The 17,424-nt window shown below is 34.5% G+C and overlaps 1 protein-coding gene across 1 annotated transcript; it reads left to right on the top strand.

Moving 5' to 3' along the window:
* Positions 1–2,290: 2,290 nt before the first annotated feature.
* Positions 2,291–6,907, top strand: LOC110868474 (peroxidase N). Its single transcript, XM_022117635.2, has 4 exons — positions 2,291–2,503; positions 2,824–3,006; positions 5,859–6,024; positions 6,425–6,907. The coding sequence occupies exons 1-4, from the start codon at positions 2,291–2,293 to the stop codon at positions 6,847–6,849; spliced, it is 987 nt and encodes a 328-aa protein (XP_021973327.1). The 3' UTR covers positions 6,850–6,907.
* Positions 6,908–17,424: the final 10,517 nt, after the last annotated feature.

Genomic DNA, 17,424 nt, shown 5'->3' with positions numbered 1-17,424 from the left:
AGCAGTTGTTCTCATTACGCGTTTAGATTTCTTGCATGTGCAGATTCTAAAGGCTAGGAGAACATGGTCGATGACAAGCTTCGGAATGAAGACACGACGCGAAGGCACTCAAAAGATGAAGATGATCGAGTTGCCGCGGACCATCATCAACACCACAAGGATCTCAAACTATAAAGATAAAGTCATCCACGAGCATAACTCAAGGGGGAGCTTATGTTAAGGGGGAGTTTGTCAACACACTTCCTACATGATACGGGTAGTTTGCTGATACACTCTCTGCTTTCAAGACGTGAAGACTTTAAAGATCCTCCGACATTGAAGACTTGGAAGGACATCAGAGTCTTGAAGACATGAAGATCAACGATGATCAAGATCGAGACAAATCTGCACCCATCGAAGATCGAGACAAAGCTACAGCCAAGGGGGAGTTTGTTGGTGCACTTGTGTCTGTACTTTGTCTGTGTTCGGTCACGATGTAAAACGATGTTCCTGTTAGTCTTGTAAGTTTGACCAAGTCAACCATCCTCCGGTTTGACTTGGCCAAACAGTTGTTAAATGGTTGTAATGTGTCCTGTGTCGAAGGTTGGGCCATCGAAGGATTGTTTCTATCCTTCGATGAGCTCGAAAGATATACCACGAAGAATACAGATGGACTTCGAAGGATATGCCATCCTTCGAAGTATATGTGTATTCTTCGATGGCTTTGTGATCGACAGATGATCTTTCGACCAGACTTGCTATGTTGGGTATAAATACCCATGCAGTGTGTTGGTTTCATAGAGACACTTAGATAGATGCACACAGAGAGATAGAAAGATATTGAGAGCATTCTGTCCAGGAACACACACACACACTAGAGGGTTTGCAAAACTGATTTGTAAACATTGTGCTTGTAACCGGAACCTTTCATTCGCATTAATACAAGTGGTGTTAATCGGTGAATCTTTGTGTGTTTATGTTTGTGCTTGTTTCATCCCGGTTTGCTCACTAGCTTGGATTCCGCACTTGCTAGTGTGTTAGTATAACAAGGTTAAGGTTGAATCTCATCCTCCGAGAGGGACCTACAGTGTTAGCAGTAATACCAGTATATGAAACGTTGATTGTTCTTCCACTATGTAACGAAGGTCTTTAGTTTAATTTCGGTAAGTGTTTTCAGGACAAAACGTGCATCTTTGTTCTTGTTACTCTCTTTTTTTAGAATTATACAATTAAAGTTTGGAAGTACCAGCAAAATATTTCAATCTGAAAGTTTTCCCAACGATTTTGGAGATATCCAAGCCTATACGGATTACTATAAAGCTTGCGATATAAGCATCAGAAGAATGATTGATGATGTCTAATCTTTTTGTGTCTTCTTTAGCTTCTCAAACACACTAGAGTTTGATTTATTAATCATCTAATCGAACAAAACATAATTATCTTCGTGTGAAGGTCTGAAGGGTAAGTGATACCTTTCTCCTTTAAAAATGTAACGGACAAAGCCACGAACACCTTTACATTATTGGAAATGTATAATAGGGATCATATATAGATCCCAGGAGACCATGAATTCAACCCATCAATCAAGAACAAAATAATAATCGAACAAAGAACAAGAAGAGAGGGATTAACCCTAATACGCAATCGTATTAATAAATGAACAATAGAACCTGATTGTTACAAGATGCAAGATACAAGATTCCAGATTACAATAACAAAAGAAAATCCTAAACTATTTATAGACTTCAATGGGTGCGAGTGTAGAGTCGTGTCCTTTCACGAATAGTCACGTCTCTAAAACATGTGGTTGAGAATGATTCTGTAGAGTTGCGTCTCTTGATCCAAAAGTCACGTCTCTTCTTGTCTTCCTTGTGGCCGTCGATCTAGAGGTGTGTCTCCAAGAGACACATCGATTCCTTGAGTGGTGGTTACAAACTTCTGAAATGACATAATCACCCCCCGAACTTTATAACCGCCTTGTAACCGCCGTCTAAATAACTTTAAACTAGTGATAATCAACCCTTGCACTTCTAGTCAAACTTTGATCACACAATTAAGGCCAACATCATATCCGTTAGTTCGAAAACTGTAAGGCGAAAAATATAATTAACTCTTAAGTTTTATCTACGTTAAATAACAATTTGGTTGGTTCAAACTTTTCCATTTTTTATCTTCCTCTATAATCTTGTGAAGCTGCATCTTAAGTAATTCTATATTTTCCAACCATTCTGTCATTGACTAGACTATAAATATAGTGAATCTCCAACTATATTTCACACCAATTTCTCTGAAGAAAACATCACTTGTACCCATGAAGACTTCAAACAACATTAATTTTGCATGGTTTATAACCATCTCAATGCTGTGTTTGCTTGCAACTTCTCAACTAACAACTGATTTCTACTCAAAGACATGTCCTAATCTTCGCACCATTGTACGTGACCAAATTACTAAGGTGATTAAAACTGAACCAAGAATGGCAGCTTCTTTGCTTCGGCTACACTTCCATGATTGTTTTGTAAATGTAAGTCCTCCTCTAACTTCTAATCAATAATATATATAACCTTCAAGGGGGCGGCGTTGTGGTAATTCCCTTTAGTGGAGGTTTCAAGTTTAAATGCAGCTTTAATTGGGTTTTTTTTAACCTCTTGAAGGTCACCTGCCCATCACAAGTTGCGTTTAACATGTTCTCATTGGTTAGCAGGGCATTGGTGGACACTAAGTTTTTGTTCTCACGGTTATATAAAATATATAAAAAAAATTACATATATACATGCATATTTGAAATCAACTACCTAGACATTCATGTGTTGCTCTAACATTTGCAATATTTCAAGTAATCAGGGATGTGATGCATCGATCTTACTCGATGGAGCCGATGGAGAGAAGTTTGCTTTACCAAACATCAATTCGGCTCGGGGATTTGAGTTGGTGGATTCGATCAAAAGTGCTGTGGAAAGTTCATGCAGTGGAGTAGTTTCTTGTGCAGATATTCTGGCTGTAGCCGCTCGTTATTCAGTTGTCTTTGTAAGCATCATGAATATATACATGAAAATGAAAATTGTTGGTATCATCGTCATCGGAAACCCAGGACCATTCGGAACGGACGGTGTTGTGACCGCACACACAATCGTTTTCAAACAACCCACAATAATCACAATACTTCATCATGAACAATCTAACCGAATATATGCAGAATGATTATGAACTTACTGTGAATCGAACTGAACAAACTTGAACTTCAAACTAACCGCAAACTTTGAATAACAATAACTAATACGAACTAAACTTTATAAAACGAAATCTGATGTACATCAAATCTGGATTGTGCCGTGTATATATACGAGATGAAACGGTGTGTTCTTCAACCGTTGCGTCTCTTCACAAAGAGATATGTCGTTTGCATGATAACCGTACATACGGTTACTAATCATACTCGCATCGTTTCATCTTGTGCACAGCCCAAACCCAACTTGTTAAACCTAATGGACTTCTAGTGTTTGACCCATTACATAACATATGGCCTCCGGCCCAAATTCAAGACATAAACATAAAACACTTAAATTGTTCGACCCAATAAGAAAACTAAACAAATAATAATAGATACCGGCCCGTAACCGTTTCGGATGGACTTGATTATTGATCTTCATTCACCGCCCTAAGCAAGAACATCCGAGTCTCTAGCCGTGATCACTCCTTGCGATTGTTGGTGACCTCTATCTTGACCACCACTTCGTCGTCGCTTGATTCTTCGAGCCAACCGCAGTTGTTACTTGAATTTCGAGCCATGACATCTTCCTTTTTTCCACGCTCCTTCTTCATGTAGTCGAAGTATCACTCGACTAGTTCCAAGTAATAGATGTAGGCGACTTTCATCTCGTATGCATCATCCGGTTCATAACCGTACTTGGCCACGATTACATCCCACATATTCTTCTCCATCACTTCCTTAAACCCTCCGTTGTGCTTTACAATGCGATGTAACAATATGAGACTAAGGTCTCGGCCATCAATCAACTCGGGTGGCATTGCTTTCTCACATACAATTCCAAGAAAATCCGAAATAAACCAAATCAAGACTTCTTTGAACGGTGCTTCGAAAAACCTTTGGTGTTTCTTTATTTCCTCGTGCAACGTAATAAGATCTCCCGGTTCTACACAACTTTCCATAATCATGTTTCTTTCGATGACGTCTTCCTCGAGTTGTGAGAGAATTAACGCTCGTTCCCGAAGCGTTTCTCTTGATTGACGCGGGTTATCTTTTTCGCCTTCAATGTAAATCAAAAGCGCCTTCTTTGCTTTCTTGGAATACACGACTTCCTTCTTTCTTGCCCTTGAATTTTCACCGTACACCTTCTTCTTGTTTCTTTCTTTCTCGAATTCCTTTTCGTAGTATTCACCCAAACACTCTTGGAATTCTTTCTTTTCCTTCTTGTATCCGTTGTCAACGCCAAGATTATCATAGAAAGCGTTGAGATAATCTTGTTCCAAGTCGACTTCCGACTTATCTTCATAAATGTCGAACCCTTTCGAGCGACATCCAGACATCTTCTTTAACACACACGTTTCCCCCGTTGTAACCGTTTCTATCCCTTGAAACAAAAGTTGTTCTAGACTTAACACGTTCTTGTTTAGACTTGGAGCATAACTTACACACGGGATCGTCTTGTCTTTGCCGTCCACCGGCACTCTAACTTCTCCTATACCATGCACAAACGAAAAATCCTTCCTACTTTCGTTTGTCACAACCCCAAAGTGTCTATTGAAACACTTAAACATATTCCGGTTTCCTGTCATATGTGTTTTGAACGTAGGATCAACAACCCATATTGAATCCCATTTGCCACCACAAGTGTCTTTAACCACATAATCACTTTCAATTGGTAACGGCGATAACTTGATATACTTAATTGGGCAAATCGAGGCGATGTGACCAAATTCCTTGCACTTGAAGCAACGGATTCCCGGTTTCCTTGGCCTACCCACCGGTGCATTTGCTTTCTTACCGGACTTCTTCACGAATCCCTTTGGAACCATTTTCTTTGGAAACTTCTTCACCGGTGACTTCCCGGTTCGCATGGTTGGCTTCCCCTGCGCGTACTCATCCTCTTCCGCCGCCCGGCCGCACTTTCCACTACGAACAATATCTTCAACGTAATCGGTTTCCACCGATTTTCCCTTGTCTCCACAAACCCGGTTCCCATCATGATCACAACTCCTTCCGCTTCCTGTTAAACCTTTGGCTCTGATACCAATGTTGGTATCATCGTCATCGGAAACCCAGGACCATTCGGAACGGACGGTGTTGTGACCGCACACACAATCGTTTTCAAACAACCCACAATAATCACAATACTTCATCATGAACAATCTAACCGAATATATGCAGAATGATTATGAACTTACTGTGAATCGAACTGAACAAACTTGAACTTCAAACTAACCGCAAACTTTGAATAACAATAACTAATACGAACTGAACTTTATAAAACGAAATCTGATGTACATCAAATCTGGATTGTGTCGTGTATATATACGAGATGAAACGGTGTGTTCTTCAACCGTTGCGTCTCTTCACAAAGAGATATGTCGTTTGCATGATAACCGTACATACGGTTACTAATCATACTCGCACCGTTTCATCTTGTGCACAGCCCAAACCCAACTTGTTAAACCTAATGGACTTCTAGTGTTTGACTCATTACATAACATATGGCCTCCGGCCCATATTCAAGACATAAACATAAAACACTTAAATTGTTCGACCCAATAAGAAAACTAAACAAATAATAATAGATACCGGCCCGTAACCGTTTCGGATGGACTTGATTATTGATCTTCAAAAACCGACCCAAAAACTAACTAGAAATGGTTTGCAGAGTGGAGGACGACGATATGACGTGCCACTAGGAAGAAGAGATGGACTTGTGGCAAACCAAACGGGGGCTAACCTAATGTTACCTGCACCCTTTGAGACTCTGGGTAACATTACTCGCAAGTTTGAAGCTGTGGGCCTCAATATCACTGATGTCGTCATACTTTCAGGTTTGATAAAAAAAAAAATAGTTGGATCTGATACCAAATGGGCGTTGTTAAACATACACCACCCCTATCAGTCTACGCTAGCCCACATGTCACATCATATGGGCCACGTGACACGGTGAAAAAAGTTCGTACATGCCATATTGGTTTGCTAGTGGTCACATTAAGTCTTTGTTTGTCACATCAGTCAATTTTTTGTCGGTCTATATATCATATAGGTTGTATGATTGGCCCTCGTACGATTAATATCGCCATTTTTTTCCATGTCATACCGCCATATGACCATTTTATCCATGCGATACAGGCTCGTATGACATGTGAGTGGTGTATGAATTGTTTTTTAGGTGTCTAGAACAAAAGTGGTTAAATGATAAAAATATTTTTATATTTGAACCCTGTGTAGGTGCACATACATTTGGGAAAGCAAGTTGCGCAACATTTAGAAACAGATTATTCAACTTCTCTGGAACGAATGCACCTGATAGTACGTTACTTGACTCGAGTATGGTATCGGTTCTACAAAATCTATGTCCGGTGAATGGAGATGGTAGGCAAACGACAGCTCTTGACTGGAACTCGACTGAGAATTTTGACAACCATTACTTTCGAAACTTGGTCAACGGGCGTGGACTTCTTGAATCTGATCAAGTGTTGTATTCGAGTGATGAGGCTATCTCAACTACACGAAGTCTTGTTGAGCTCTACAGCAAAAACTGGCAGATTTTCTTGGATGATTTTAAGCATTCCATGGTGAAACTGGGGAATATTCAACCACTTACAGGATCTTCTGGGGAGATTAGGAAGAATTGCAGGGTTGTTAATTCATAGATTTATTTTTTATATATGTGACACAAATATTTTACAAAACATATGACATTAGAATAATATGGTTGCAACCTCTATATTGAATATGGTTTTAAAAGAGTTAACCGTTTGAAGAGGAATTACAAACTAAGAACAATATTTAATTAGAGGTGTTGGTAATTGAAAAGGATGTTCAACATTTGACTCCAAACTCCAATTCATAGACAGAACACAAATCCGCTAATGGCCTAACATTGATATATTCTAACATTTCCTCTCTTATATTAAATGCTCCTCGAATGCTAATGGGCCTAACATTGATATATTCTAATCCCATTAAGTTAAGCGTATATATCAAATTCTCTAAGGCTTGTTGCACATATATTTAGAGGTGTATCACCATCCCCAGACCCTACCAGTAACTTTGTTATTTGTAGAAATGGGTTTGGTTATTGTTGTTGTTATTGTTTTACAAATCGGTTAAACTGCTTTTTTTTTGTTAGAAAAATAACCGGTTAGGTTAATAACCGGTTTTGCGTGGTGAAAACCTATAACCGATTAGGTTGAAAAAACCGATTAACCTATAATAGGTTAAAAGGGTTTGTTTTAACCTATTTAAATAATCAAAAAAAGTAAAAAAAAAAACATACAAAATAAAAAAATACCAAAATATATAATATAAACTCAATAAAATTCGTATCTATTTTATTTATATGTATGTGTACATGTAAATGAGCTAAAAAACCTATAACAATTAAAAATAACAGGTTAACAAAAAAAATGGTTACTGACCGGTTCTTGTTCTAAAATCTCAAGTCGATTTCCTAACCTATAGTATTTTTCTAACCTAAACTAGTTACAAACCGATTGTGATTTATTTAATAACCGGTTACACTTATTGTAACTGGGTTTTTTGCACCTCTACATATATTCAACTCAAGACCTCTAAAAGGGTTTGTAAACACGAAGTCATCATTAGACTTGACGGCCCAGCCTCATCAGTAAGCTTTTGATCTCACGAAGTGACAATAATTTTCAAGTTATATTGTCATCTCATGGAGACATGAAATAGTGGGTTGATCGGTTCATTTTATATGGTCATATTTACATGTTTGTTATTTATTAAATGTCCCAATATAATCACAAGTTAGACTACTTTAATGTTGTTTTGTTATTATGCGGGTTTACCACTAAAAAACAAGAACAATGTAATTAAGCTAAACAAGTGCAAGACAATTAGATGTTGGTGATCTATGTGTTAATTTTCAAATGGCATTCTACATATGGCTTGGGATCAAATACAAACTATCTTGAACATAAAAACTATAGGAACCAATAGAAATGAGACACCTTGCAAAACTTAACAATATTATCAACAAAGGTATTTTTGTATTTTGCTGCACTAGGTTAGAATCTCGTGTGTTACATTGGTTGGATAAATGTAATTTTATATAATAAATAATACATATCTTTAAAAAAACTCGTATATTGTACGTGTTGAACAAGATATAATGTTATATGTTAACACAAACAGTATCAAGATTTATATTTTAAAAATGAACACTGATGTACTATTTACTTATTATAACATATTACTTTATTTTTTATTTTGCATAAATGTAATTTTATATAATAAATAATAAAAAAATATATATTTAAAAATACTCGTATATTGAACTAGGTTATAACCCCGTGTATTACACAGGTTGAATAAATAAATTTTATATACTAAATAATAAAACAATATATCTTTAAAACCTCATTTATTGCACGAGTTGAATAAATATAATTTTATATATTAAATAATAAAAAGTTATATCTATAAAAAACATATTGTACGGGTTGAATAAATGTAATTTTATATACAAAATAAAAAAGTTATATTTTTAAAACCACGTGTATTACACGGGTTGAATAAATGTAATTTTATATACCAAAAAAATAAAAAAAATTACATCTTTAAAAATATGCGCATTACACGGTTTGAATATATGTAATTTTCTATCCTAAATAATAAAAAAATATATCGTTAAAAAACATGTGTATTGTACGAATTGAATAAATCTAATTTTGTATATCAAATAATAAAAAGTTATATCTTAAAGAACCTCATGTATTACATGGGTCGAGTAAATGTAATTTTATATAGTGAAAATAAAAAATATTTAATATATTAATACAAAGTTTGGTTTTCGTGATAAAAATAGATTATCATATTGTTGTTGCAAAATTTGTTAACGAAGTCTCGATAAATTTAACCCTTTATTTAAAATTCCGTAAATGTATAAATAATAAATAATATTAGTTAATTTTATTTTAAGTTTCGTAAAATCTATTAGATACCAAACTAAACAAAACGTTCAAATATAATTAATTCAAATAAATAATAATATAAATGAGAAGGAGATTAAACTAAATAATAATCATCCATAAGATATTAAACTAATAATATTTAGTAGATGGGTTATCTATAATATAAGATATTAAACTAAATAATATTTAGTAGGAGGGTTATCTATAATTAGTTAGAAAAGATTAAACTAAAATAATAATTATCTATAAGAGATGGTCTAATGTGATGACAAGTGTCCCTAAAGTGGTTTCGTTTATTATATAGTAAAGACTAGGTTTTTACCCGGGATTGCTTCCTGGGCTCGGGAAAGTTATTTAGATCACTTAATTACTATTTGATTGTAATACGACCACATTACATCAACCATCTAATTCGATTAAACAACAATGTCTTTAAATCACCGGATTAGATCATGAACTCATATTAGAGGACAAACAAAAGCACAACAGGACCATATGAATAATATCATTTCCACTTTTACTTCAATGCACTTACATGATAGGGTGATTTGGGATTTTGAAAAAATCTTTGTTTTTTTTACCTCTTTTACAAAATAAGATGTTGACCAAATTTGAAACAGATGTTGAACAAAAGTCAATAAGATATTCACAAATAGTCAAACAAATGTTGAGCTTAAACAGATGTTTGGTTTAAGGCCAAACATCTGTTTATGGCCAAACATCTGTTTAAGTCCAAATATCTGATATAGAAGGAGAACATTTGTTTAAGGCAAAACATCTGTTTAAGGTCAAACATGTGTTTAAGGTCAAACAACTGTTTAAGTCCAAACATCTGATATAAAAGACAAACATCTGTTAAAGGCCAAACAACTGTTTAAGCCTTAACAGATGTTTAACTTGTTAAGATCTACTGTCTTCTCACACAGTTTTCCTCTTCAAAACACTGTTGAACCTAACATGGAAAGTTATTTAAAAACACTGTCTTCAAACCACCGTTTTAACCAAACAGCGGTTTCAAACCACAGTTTTAACCCAACAGTGGTTTTAAACCACCATCTTAACCAAACAGCGGTTTCAACAACAGTTTTCTGAACAGTAGTTCCAAACATCTGTGGACATCAATCTGTTGACCAAAGCAACAGATTTATCAACCACTGTTTTATTTTCAAACATCTGTCCCCAATAACAGAGCTTTGATCATTTAAACATACATTTGCCAATATTACAAGCTTTTACACTATCAAACCTAAATATTTATAAAAAGTACAAGTGTTAAACAGCATACAAAGTTCATCCATCAGTTGACCCAATTCAACAGATGTATCAACCACTGTTTAATTTTGAAACATCTGTTCTCAATAACAGAGCTTTGATCATTTAAACAGAGCTTTGCCAATATTACAAGACTTTACACTCTCAAACATCAATATTCATTTACTTAATTTTAATAACAAACATTATTAATAATTTTAACACAACTAATTATATAAAAAAAATACAATTGTCAAAACAGATAATAGCATTCAATAAAATACAGGATCCTAATTCCTAATCTATTGGTGAAACAGTAGTTTCGATAAGTAAAGCTCCTTTCGGACCATTGTAGTTGTCAACATGTTGGACGTATTTCTGAAGTTCATTGGTCAGATCAACTTCAATCATATCCTCCTAGATGCTTGTTATCAGCCACTTGTTGTCTTCAATTATATTAGTACTTCGGCGTGCATCAACATAATCAACTACACGAGGATTATTGAAAACAAACATCTTCTTCCAGCCTTCTTCTTCATATCTGAGCAAATCAGCAGTTAGCTCAGCAGACTTTCCAATAACAATTAAATACAACCTCTTTGCAATGGTCAAAAAATGCCCTTGGCAAGGATTGACTACAATACTCTCAGGAAAGTGAAGCATTCTGAAAGTCTCACTAACAACATCAAAACAAACGATGTTCCTCTCACCTAGTGGATACCCATAATTTGAAACCATAAAATATATGGTTTTATCAGCATAAACTCCTGTAGACCATGAATAACGACTTGAACTATAATTGTTTACGATACCGGAATTTATTGTTGTCCATGACTCACGACGTCGTGAGTAAACACGAGCAGCAGTTACATTACGGTAACATCTGATGTTCAGCACTTTCAGATCATTGAACTGATCAAAATAAATTCCACCGGTATCAGAGTTTCGATGATGATTGTAATTAAAGTAGTCATCACACAAAACCTTATACTGCCTAATAGTAGGATTCCAAAGAATCAACTGACAGCAAATCCCTTCATTGGAAACTAACAACAACCCATTAAATAAAGATAGAATACGTAAGAAGCTAGAGTGGACATTGTTAGGAAAACTTAAGGTTTTACTACTAACAACATCCAACTTACCACCAACTACGTCGTCAATGACAATTGACGTGTCTTTAAAGGATAATAGTTTCTTTTCTACTGAATCTCCACTTCGGAGAGCATGCATCATCTGAAATGCATGACTTGACAATTCCGTATAAAAATTCTTGGAAAGACATTTGAAACGGCAAATATCTTCTGCAGAGAGCCTTGAGAAAACCTCGTCAACAATCACTTGAAACCCAAATTTTTCCATCCTGCAGAGAGCCTTGTGAAAATCTCGTCAACAAAATTTTTGAAGATGATTTAGTAGATAGATGAAAATGGTAATGATCAAAACCTATGCCAAATGTATTTTATATACCCAATGAAGAATGCTATGACTAAATACATCGTCAGACGAAAGAATATCATGCGACGCTCATTAGGCTTTTAATGCATTTACATGGGAAAAATATAAAATTAAACACGTTATTATAATTACAATTAACCTATTCATTTACCTATAACACGCCTTTAGCATAAGACAGAAGTGATTGCTTAACGTGCATTAATTGCAAAGTATATATCCCAAGGCATTTTGAATTTGAATTTACCGGCAATTTCAAAACCACTGCTATGGTATATGTTTGCCAAAGGAAATATCTGCTAAGTTATACTTTCTTAGTTATGGGCAGTAGTTTGCTGATCTGATTTGAAAGCAATTGTCATGATGAGTTTTCTAATAGCATTAATTATTGATTTAATTTGCAACAAATAGTCATCAAGGATTTTTTTTATTTTGTAATTTAACTTTAAATTTTATCATTAAAACAATGTTTTAAATTAAATACTGTTAAATATCTAATCTGGACATAAACAAATGTTTGAAATTAAATAAATATTTGACCTCAAACATCTGTTTGAAATTAAGGGGGTGTTTGGGGTTGAGTTTTGAAAATAAATTATGCGTTTTCAATAATCAGAATCAGATAATTAGCTGTAACAAAACGTGCTGCAGAAAAATAGTGTTTGGATTTGATTATGTTGTTTGATATCATAATAATCAGATAATCAACATTGTTTGGATTTGATTATGTTGTTTGATATCACAATAATCAGATAATCAACTATTTGAGTGTTTGGCAAGTATATATATTTTAAAAAAAATACATAAGTGAAAACGTAAAAAATCAGTTTTTGGATTATCACGTTTTCCTGCAGCAAGGGGTGACCTACTTATGGATTATCACGTTTTAAACTCTACAAAACGTAAAAAATCACTTTTTATTAATTTTTTGCCAAACACTCAAAATAGATTTTTTGCGATTTCAAAACACAATAATCAAATAATCAGGTTGAAAACGCAATCCCAAACACCCCCTAAATACTGTTAACATAAACAGAGATATAATATCTACAGTTTGGACATATAAATACTGTTAACAAAAACAAAGATAGAATATCTACTGTTGATGATGAACCACTTTTGTTGTTGGGCAGTGGTTCATCTTTGAGTTTATATAGGTTTGTCTCGAGAAATAAAGTATAGAGAACCACTGCTACACTAAACACTGTTACATAAGAAGGACTGATACATAAATACTAAAGTTGAATCCGCTGTAGAAGCTGTTATAACTACACCAACAGTGCTAGTCTTTAACAGGACTTTGCCTTCAACAGTGCATAGGCCTCATGAGACAATAAGTCCATCAGTCTTTATACGGAGCAAGAGTTAATTATAACAGTCCTTAGCATGATCAGCTGTTATAACCACACCATAACTCTTTGAGAGGTTGACCATTAAACAAATCCTTGACACTATTAAGCCTCTGTTGACTTACCAAACAGATCTTCAGACACAAATCAACATCAACATAATCTAAATATTACTGAAACAATAAATAATAAATAAAAATAAAACACAATAAAGATTCATAGAATTAAATTTATTCAGGACCTTAAAATTAGAAGTCCAATAATTACATGACATACTGAACAATATTAAAGTTCAAATCTAAGAATACAGCAAGAATTAATAAACTTTAGTTTCCACTACATCGATTGCTGAACCTCTTGATGTATGTCCTTCAGAATCGCCATAAACTGCACGTGTCTATCACCACACTCCATATTACTGATAACACAAATAAGAATAAGAAACTAACCTAAAATGCAAACGTCTCTTTTTCATTTTTATTGCACATCTGAGTTTTCACGATATTGGACGAATCTATACTTTCTTTAAAAGAAGAAAATCTTCCTGGCGCAAGAAAATGTGACTTTGGATTTAACAGAAATAAAAAAAATGGCACATGTAACTTTAAAGTTGCATCTCTGTCACACCCCAACCAATGGCGGAAACATCGGGATGAGACGAAGTGTGAAGATTGCTCGAGACATCATAACACTATTTGTGACGATAATTAAATAATTCCCATTTCATTTCATAACTTCAAATTGTCAACATTACATAACTCAACAACAACTTCAAAAGAAATACATGATAACATAAGCAAAATTGATACGACATATTAAACCTAAACGTCTATATGTGTATCTAGGCATCAACGCTACTTCTTTTCATAGCATCGTCATCATCAACCTGTAACATGTTTAAAATACAATTCAATGCAAAAGCAAAGGCGAGTATACAAGTTTGGTACATACATAGCATAAGATAAAAGTGTGAACAATTCCTCATAGCAAGCATGCGATTCAAGATAAACATTAAATATGGCATGTGTCTAACATATCAAACCAAGAAAACGCAACTTGCTCATGACATAACCAAAGTTTCAGTAGAGGCGGGTCGTTAATCCTATAGCGCTACATATGTCAAGGTTTGGCTCGTACGAAGTTAATGATAAGTTCAACACATAAGAATCACCCAAATTTAAAGTATCAAGCCATCACATATACAAGCATGTTATAGGAATGTTCATGTGTTTAGACAAAAGTTCATGTGTAAGTTTCAATAGGTAAACATGTTACACCCCAAAAGTGGTAAAAGTAAAAAGGGGAAAAGTACGAGTATACTCACATTGGTTGCGTATAAGAATCCCTCGAAATAACGCACGAGTAAATGTGGAGAGAATACCAAGAGAACGAACGTACGGTTTATCCTAAATGTTCAAATATCACATAAGGATCCCATTAATATTTATAGTTTAAATATGATTTCTAACGTTTAATGTTTACAAATCATTTAGATACCACAAATTTATTCCATTATTAACCTTTAAAAATTATTAAAGGAATTAAAATGAATTATTAATTATTAGTATTAAGTTTAATGGTTTAATTGAAAATGAAAAAAAAAATAATAATAGATGAAACTATTTTAAGGAATTTAAAAAGGAAGTAACAAAAGTAAAAGGAAATAACAAAAAGTCCGCGACTATTAGGGAGGCCGGGTCTCGGACCCGCAACCTCTTGACTATCAGCAACAATCTCAGCCGCTTTTGTGCGAAAAACGTTTTCTATTAGCCTTAAACATGGCCTTGGCAGTTTGTCTTTTGTAAATTAGTGAACATGAAATGAACTCAATCATTATCTTTCATTTAGAAAAAAAAACATCAACAAAATGCTTTTTCTAACATTTTAAGTTATCATCTTCCTTAAAAAAAAGGAACATACAACAGGGGCGGACCTAGCATAGAACAAGGGGCAACCCCCGTTGCCCCTTGACGCTCCTGCGGTAGTGTAAAATTAGTGTAAATTTTGGAAAAATTTGACGTTTTTTCGATTTCGTTGCCCCTTTTTATAGAAACGTTGTCCCTTTATGTTTTTTCTAAATCCGCCACTGACATACAAGCAGAGCCATGAAAATAGAACTTGGTACATGATAATGGAGGAGATTATGGAGGTCATCTTCTTAGTGCCTAAAAAAAAATAAACGGCATTTATGTACATACCAGATATATATTAGCTTGATGTTTCTTTAACTACTAAATAAGTAACAGTCTTGTATTATACAAAATTGCAAAAACAAAAGAACCATGGATTAATAAACTGAATGGTCTGCTTATTTTGTTAAACTTCAAAAAGGATTATGTAGTGGATACTAGCCGAACAAACTGAATGGAACAAGAATTTCTTTATATCAACAGGAGATAAAAAAAAAGAAGAAGAATGATTTATACGAAAGGAAAAAGGGTATACCGGGCACAGAGCTTGTAGACTTCATCAAATATTCCGGCGAACTCGTCGAACTCCGAATCTGTCTCCATAAGCACCCATGATGTATCGCCGTATCGGTGAGAAAGAAGTATACCGACACGATGCTAGGCGTGGATCCGACGTAAGCTCCGAACGTCGTTCCGCGACTCCAGCGGCTTCGAGTTCCGGTCACTTGCAGGTTTCCGGCGAAGTTTCGGCTCCTTTTGGAGACCTCTAGTGCTACAGGTTCTTCTCCGGCGACGTGGGGATTCCGACGGTTTACGTTTTTCTTAGACCGCGTCTAATCTCTCCGGCGAAGCTCGAAGCGTGAGGGTGGTTCGAGTGGGTGTGTGATGTTCTGAACAGGTTGTGTGTGGTAAAAGAGTGATGAGAGTATGTAAACAAGTTGATGGTTAGTTGTATATGTATTATAAAGGGGCTAGTTTCATGATTGGGTTAATAAAAGGAAACGAGTAGTCATTCAATATATCGAGACATCAGGGAAGGGGAATCGACAACTAAGGTATTTCTAGCATTCGATTTGGGCGGCAAATTTGTTAAGGTCTGCACCCTTCATGAAGTTTACAAAACAACCCTGAAGTTTCAATGGGTCCTTCAACTTTAGGAATTAACTAACTTAGCTTAATCTAACACTAACTTGGTTAGTTTAAATTACTAACTAGGTTGTTTTTTTTCTTTACAAAAGTAAAAAAAACAAAACTTTTAAATTATCAATTTAGTTAATTAAACCTATGGATAAATAAATAACCATTTCTATGCGAATAAAATTAAGGATAAATGATTAATTACTTTGCGAAGCTCTCGAGTTTTGAGGGTTAGGATCCGAATTCAAAACGGGTCGGATTTTGGAAACCGATTTTGATGGATGTTACAATCTCTGCCATCAAAAAAGGTAACACATGCAACTTTTCACGATGTTGCAACAATGATACTGCAGCATCGATATTGAAAGGTTGATGTGGGATGCGAATTTACATTGAAACAACGATGTTGGAACAATGATACAGGAACGATAACATGTAAACATTATCAATAAACATTCGAACAAAGAAGTGTAATGGGAAATTAGCTGCTAAATCACAAGAAAGATGCATTTGAGAGAGAAAGATACGCTCACATATATGAGCGAGCGAGATTTGAATGTGAAATCAGATAATTGTATCTTATTTATAGGATAAAAATATATATGGTTTGAAATTTGAATTTAAAAATTACTGATATTAATTAGTAATTACTGATTTGATTTGAAAGCAATTGTGATGATGTTTTTTGGGAACTGATATGCAAAGTAGGAAAAAAAAAAGAGAACGTCAATTTTAAATTACCATCTTACATATTTTTTATTTCAAAATTTCAAAATTACTGATATTATCAGTGATCTGATTTGAAAGCAATTGTCATGATGACTTTTCTAATTTTTATTTTAACTTTAACTATTAACTAAGAGATAATAACCGTCAGTTTGAAATTCATATTTTGCATATTTTAAAAGTTCAAAGCTCAAGAAATTACCATTAATTATTAATTAGATTTGCAACAAATAGTCAAAAAGTATTTTTTTTTTAATTTAACATTAAATTTCATCACGAAAATAATGTTGGAGGAACTCTTATCACATTGCAATATAACAATTAGGTAAAATGGTAATTTCATTTTAATTGTAAGAAAACCGTTGATGGTCAATATCAATGGATGTCAACACTAAAAAAGTGACCAGTGGCTATTTTATCCTATCAGTGGATACCGAACAGTTTTTTAAACACTGACA

This window comes from Helianthus annuus, chromosome 7 (genome assembly GCF_002127325.2).
Source record: "Helianthus annuus cultivar XRQ/B chromosome 7, HanXRQr2.0-SUNRISE, whole genome shotgun sequence".
Taxonomy (NCBI): domain Eukaryota; kingdom Viridiplantae; phylum Streptophyta; class Magnoliopsida; order Asterales; family Asteraceae; genus Helianthus; species Helianthus annuus.
Note: the sequence above shows the minus strand (reverse complement) of the source record. Positions and strands in the feature narration are given on the sequence as shown.

Excerpts from the sequence above, each read along its gene's own strand:
- LOC110868474 (XM_022117635.2), top strand. The coding sequence starts at position 2,291 with ATGAAGACTTCAAACAACATTAATTTTGCATGGTTTATAACCATCTCA. Across the intron at positions 3,007-5,858 it reads CTCGTTATTCAGTTGTCTTT|AGTGGAGGACGACGATATGA; the intron begins GTAAGCATCATG and ends AATGGTTTGCAG. Across the intron at positions 6,025-6,424 it reads TGATGTCGTCATACTTTCAG|GTGCACATACATTTGGGAAA; the intron begins GTTTGATAAAAA and ends AACCCTGTGTAG.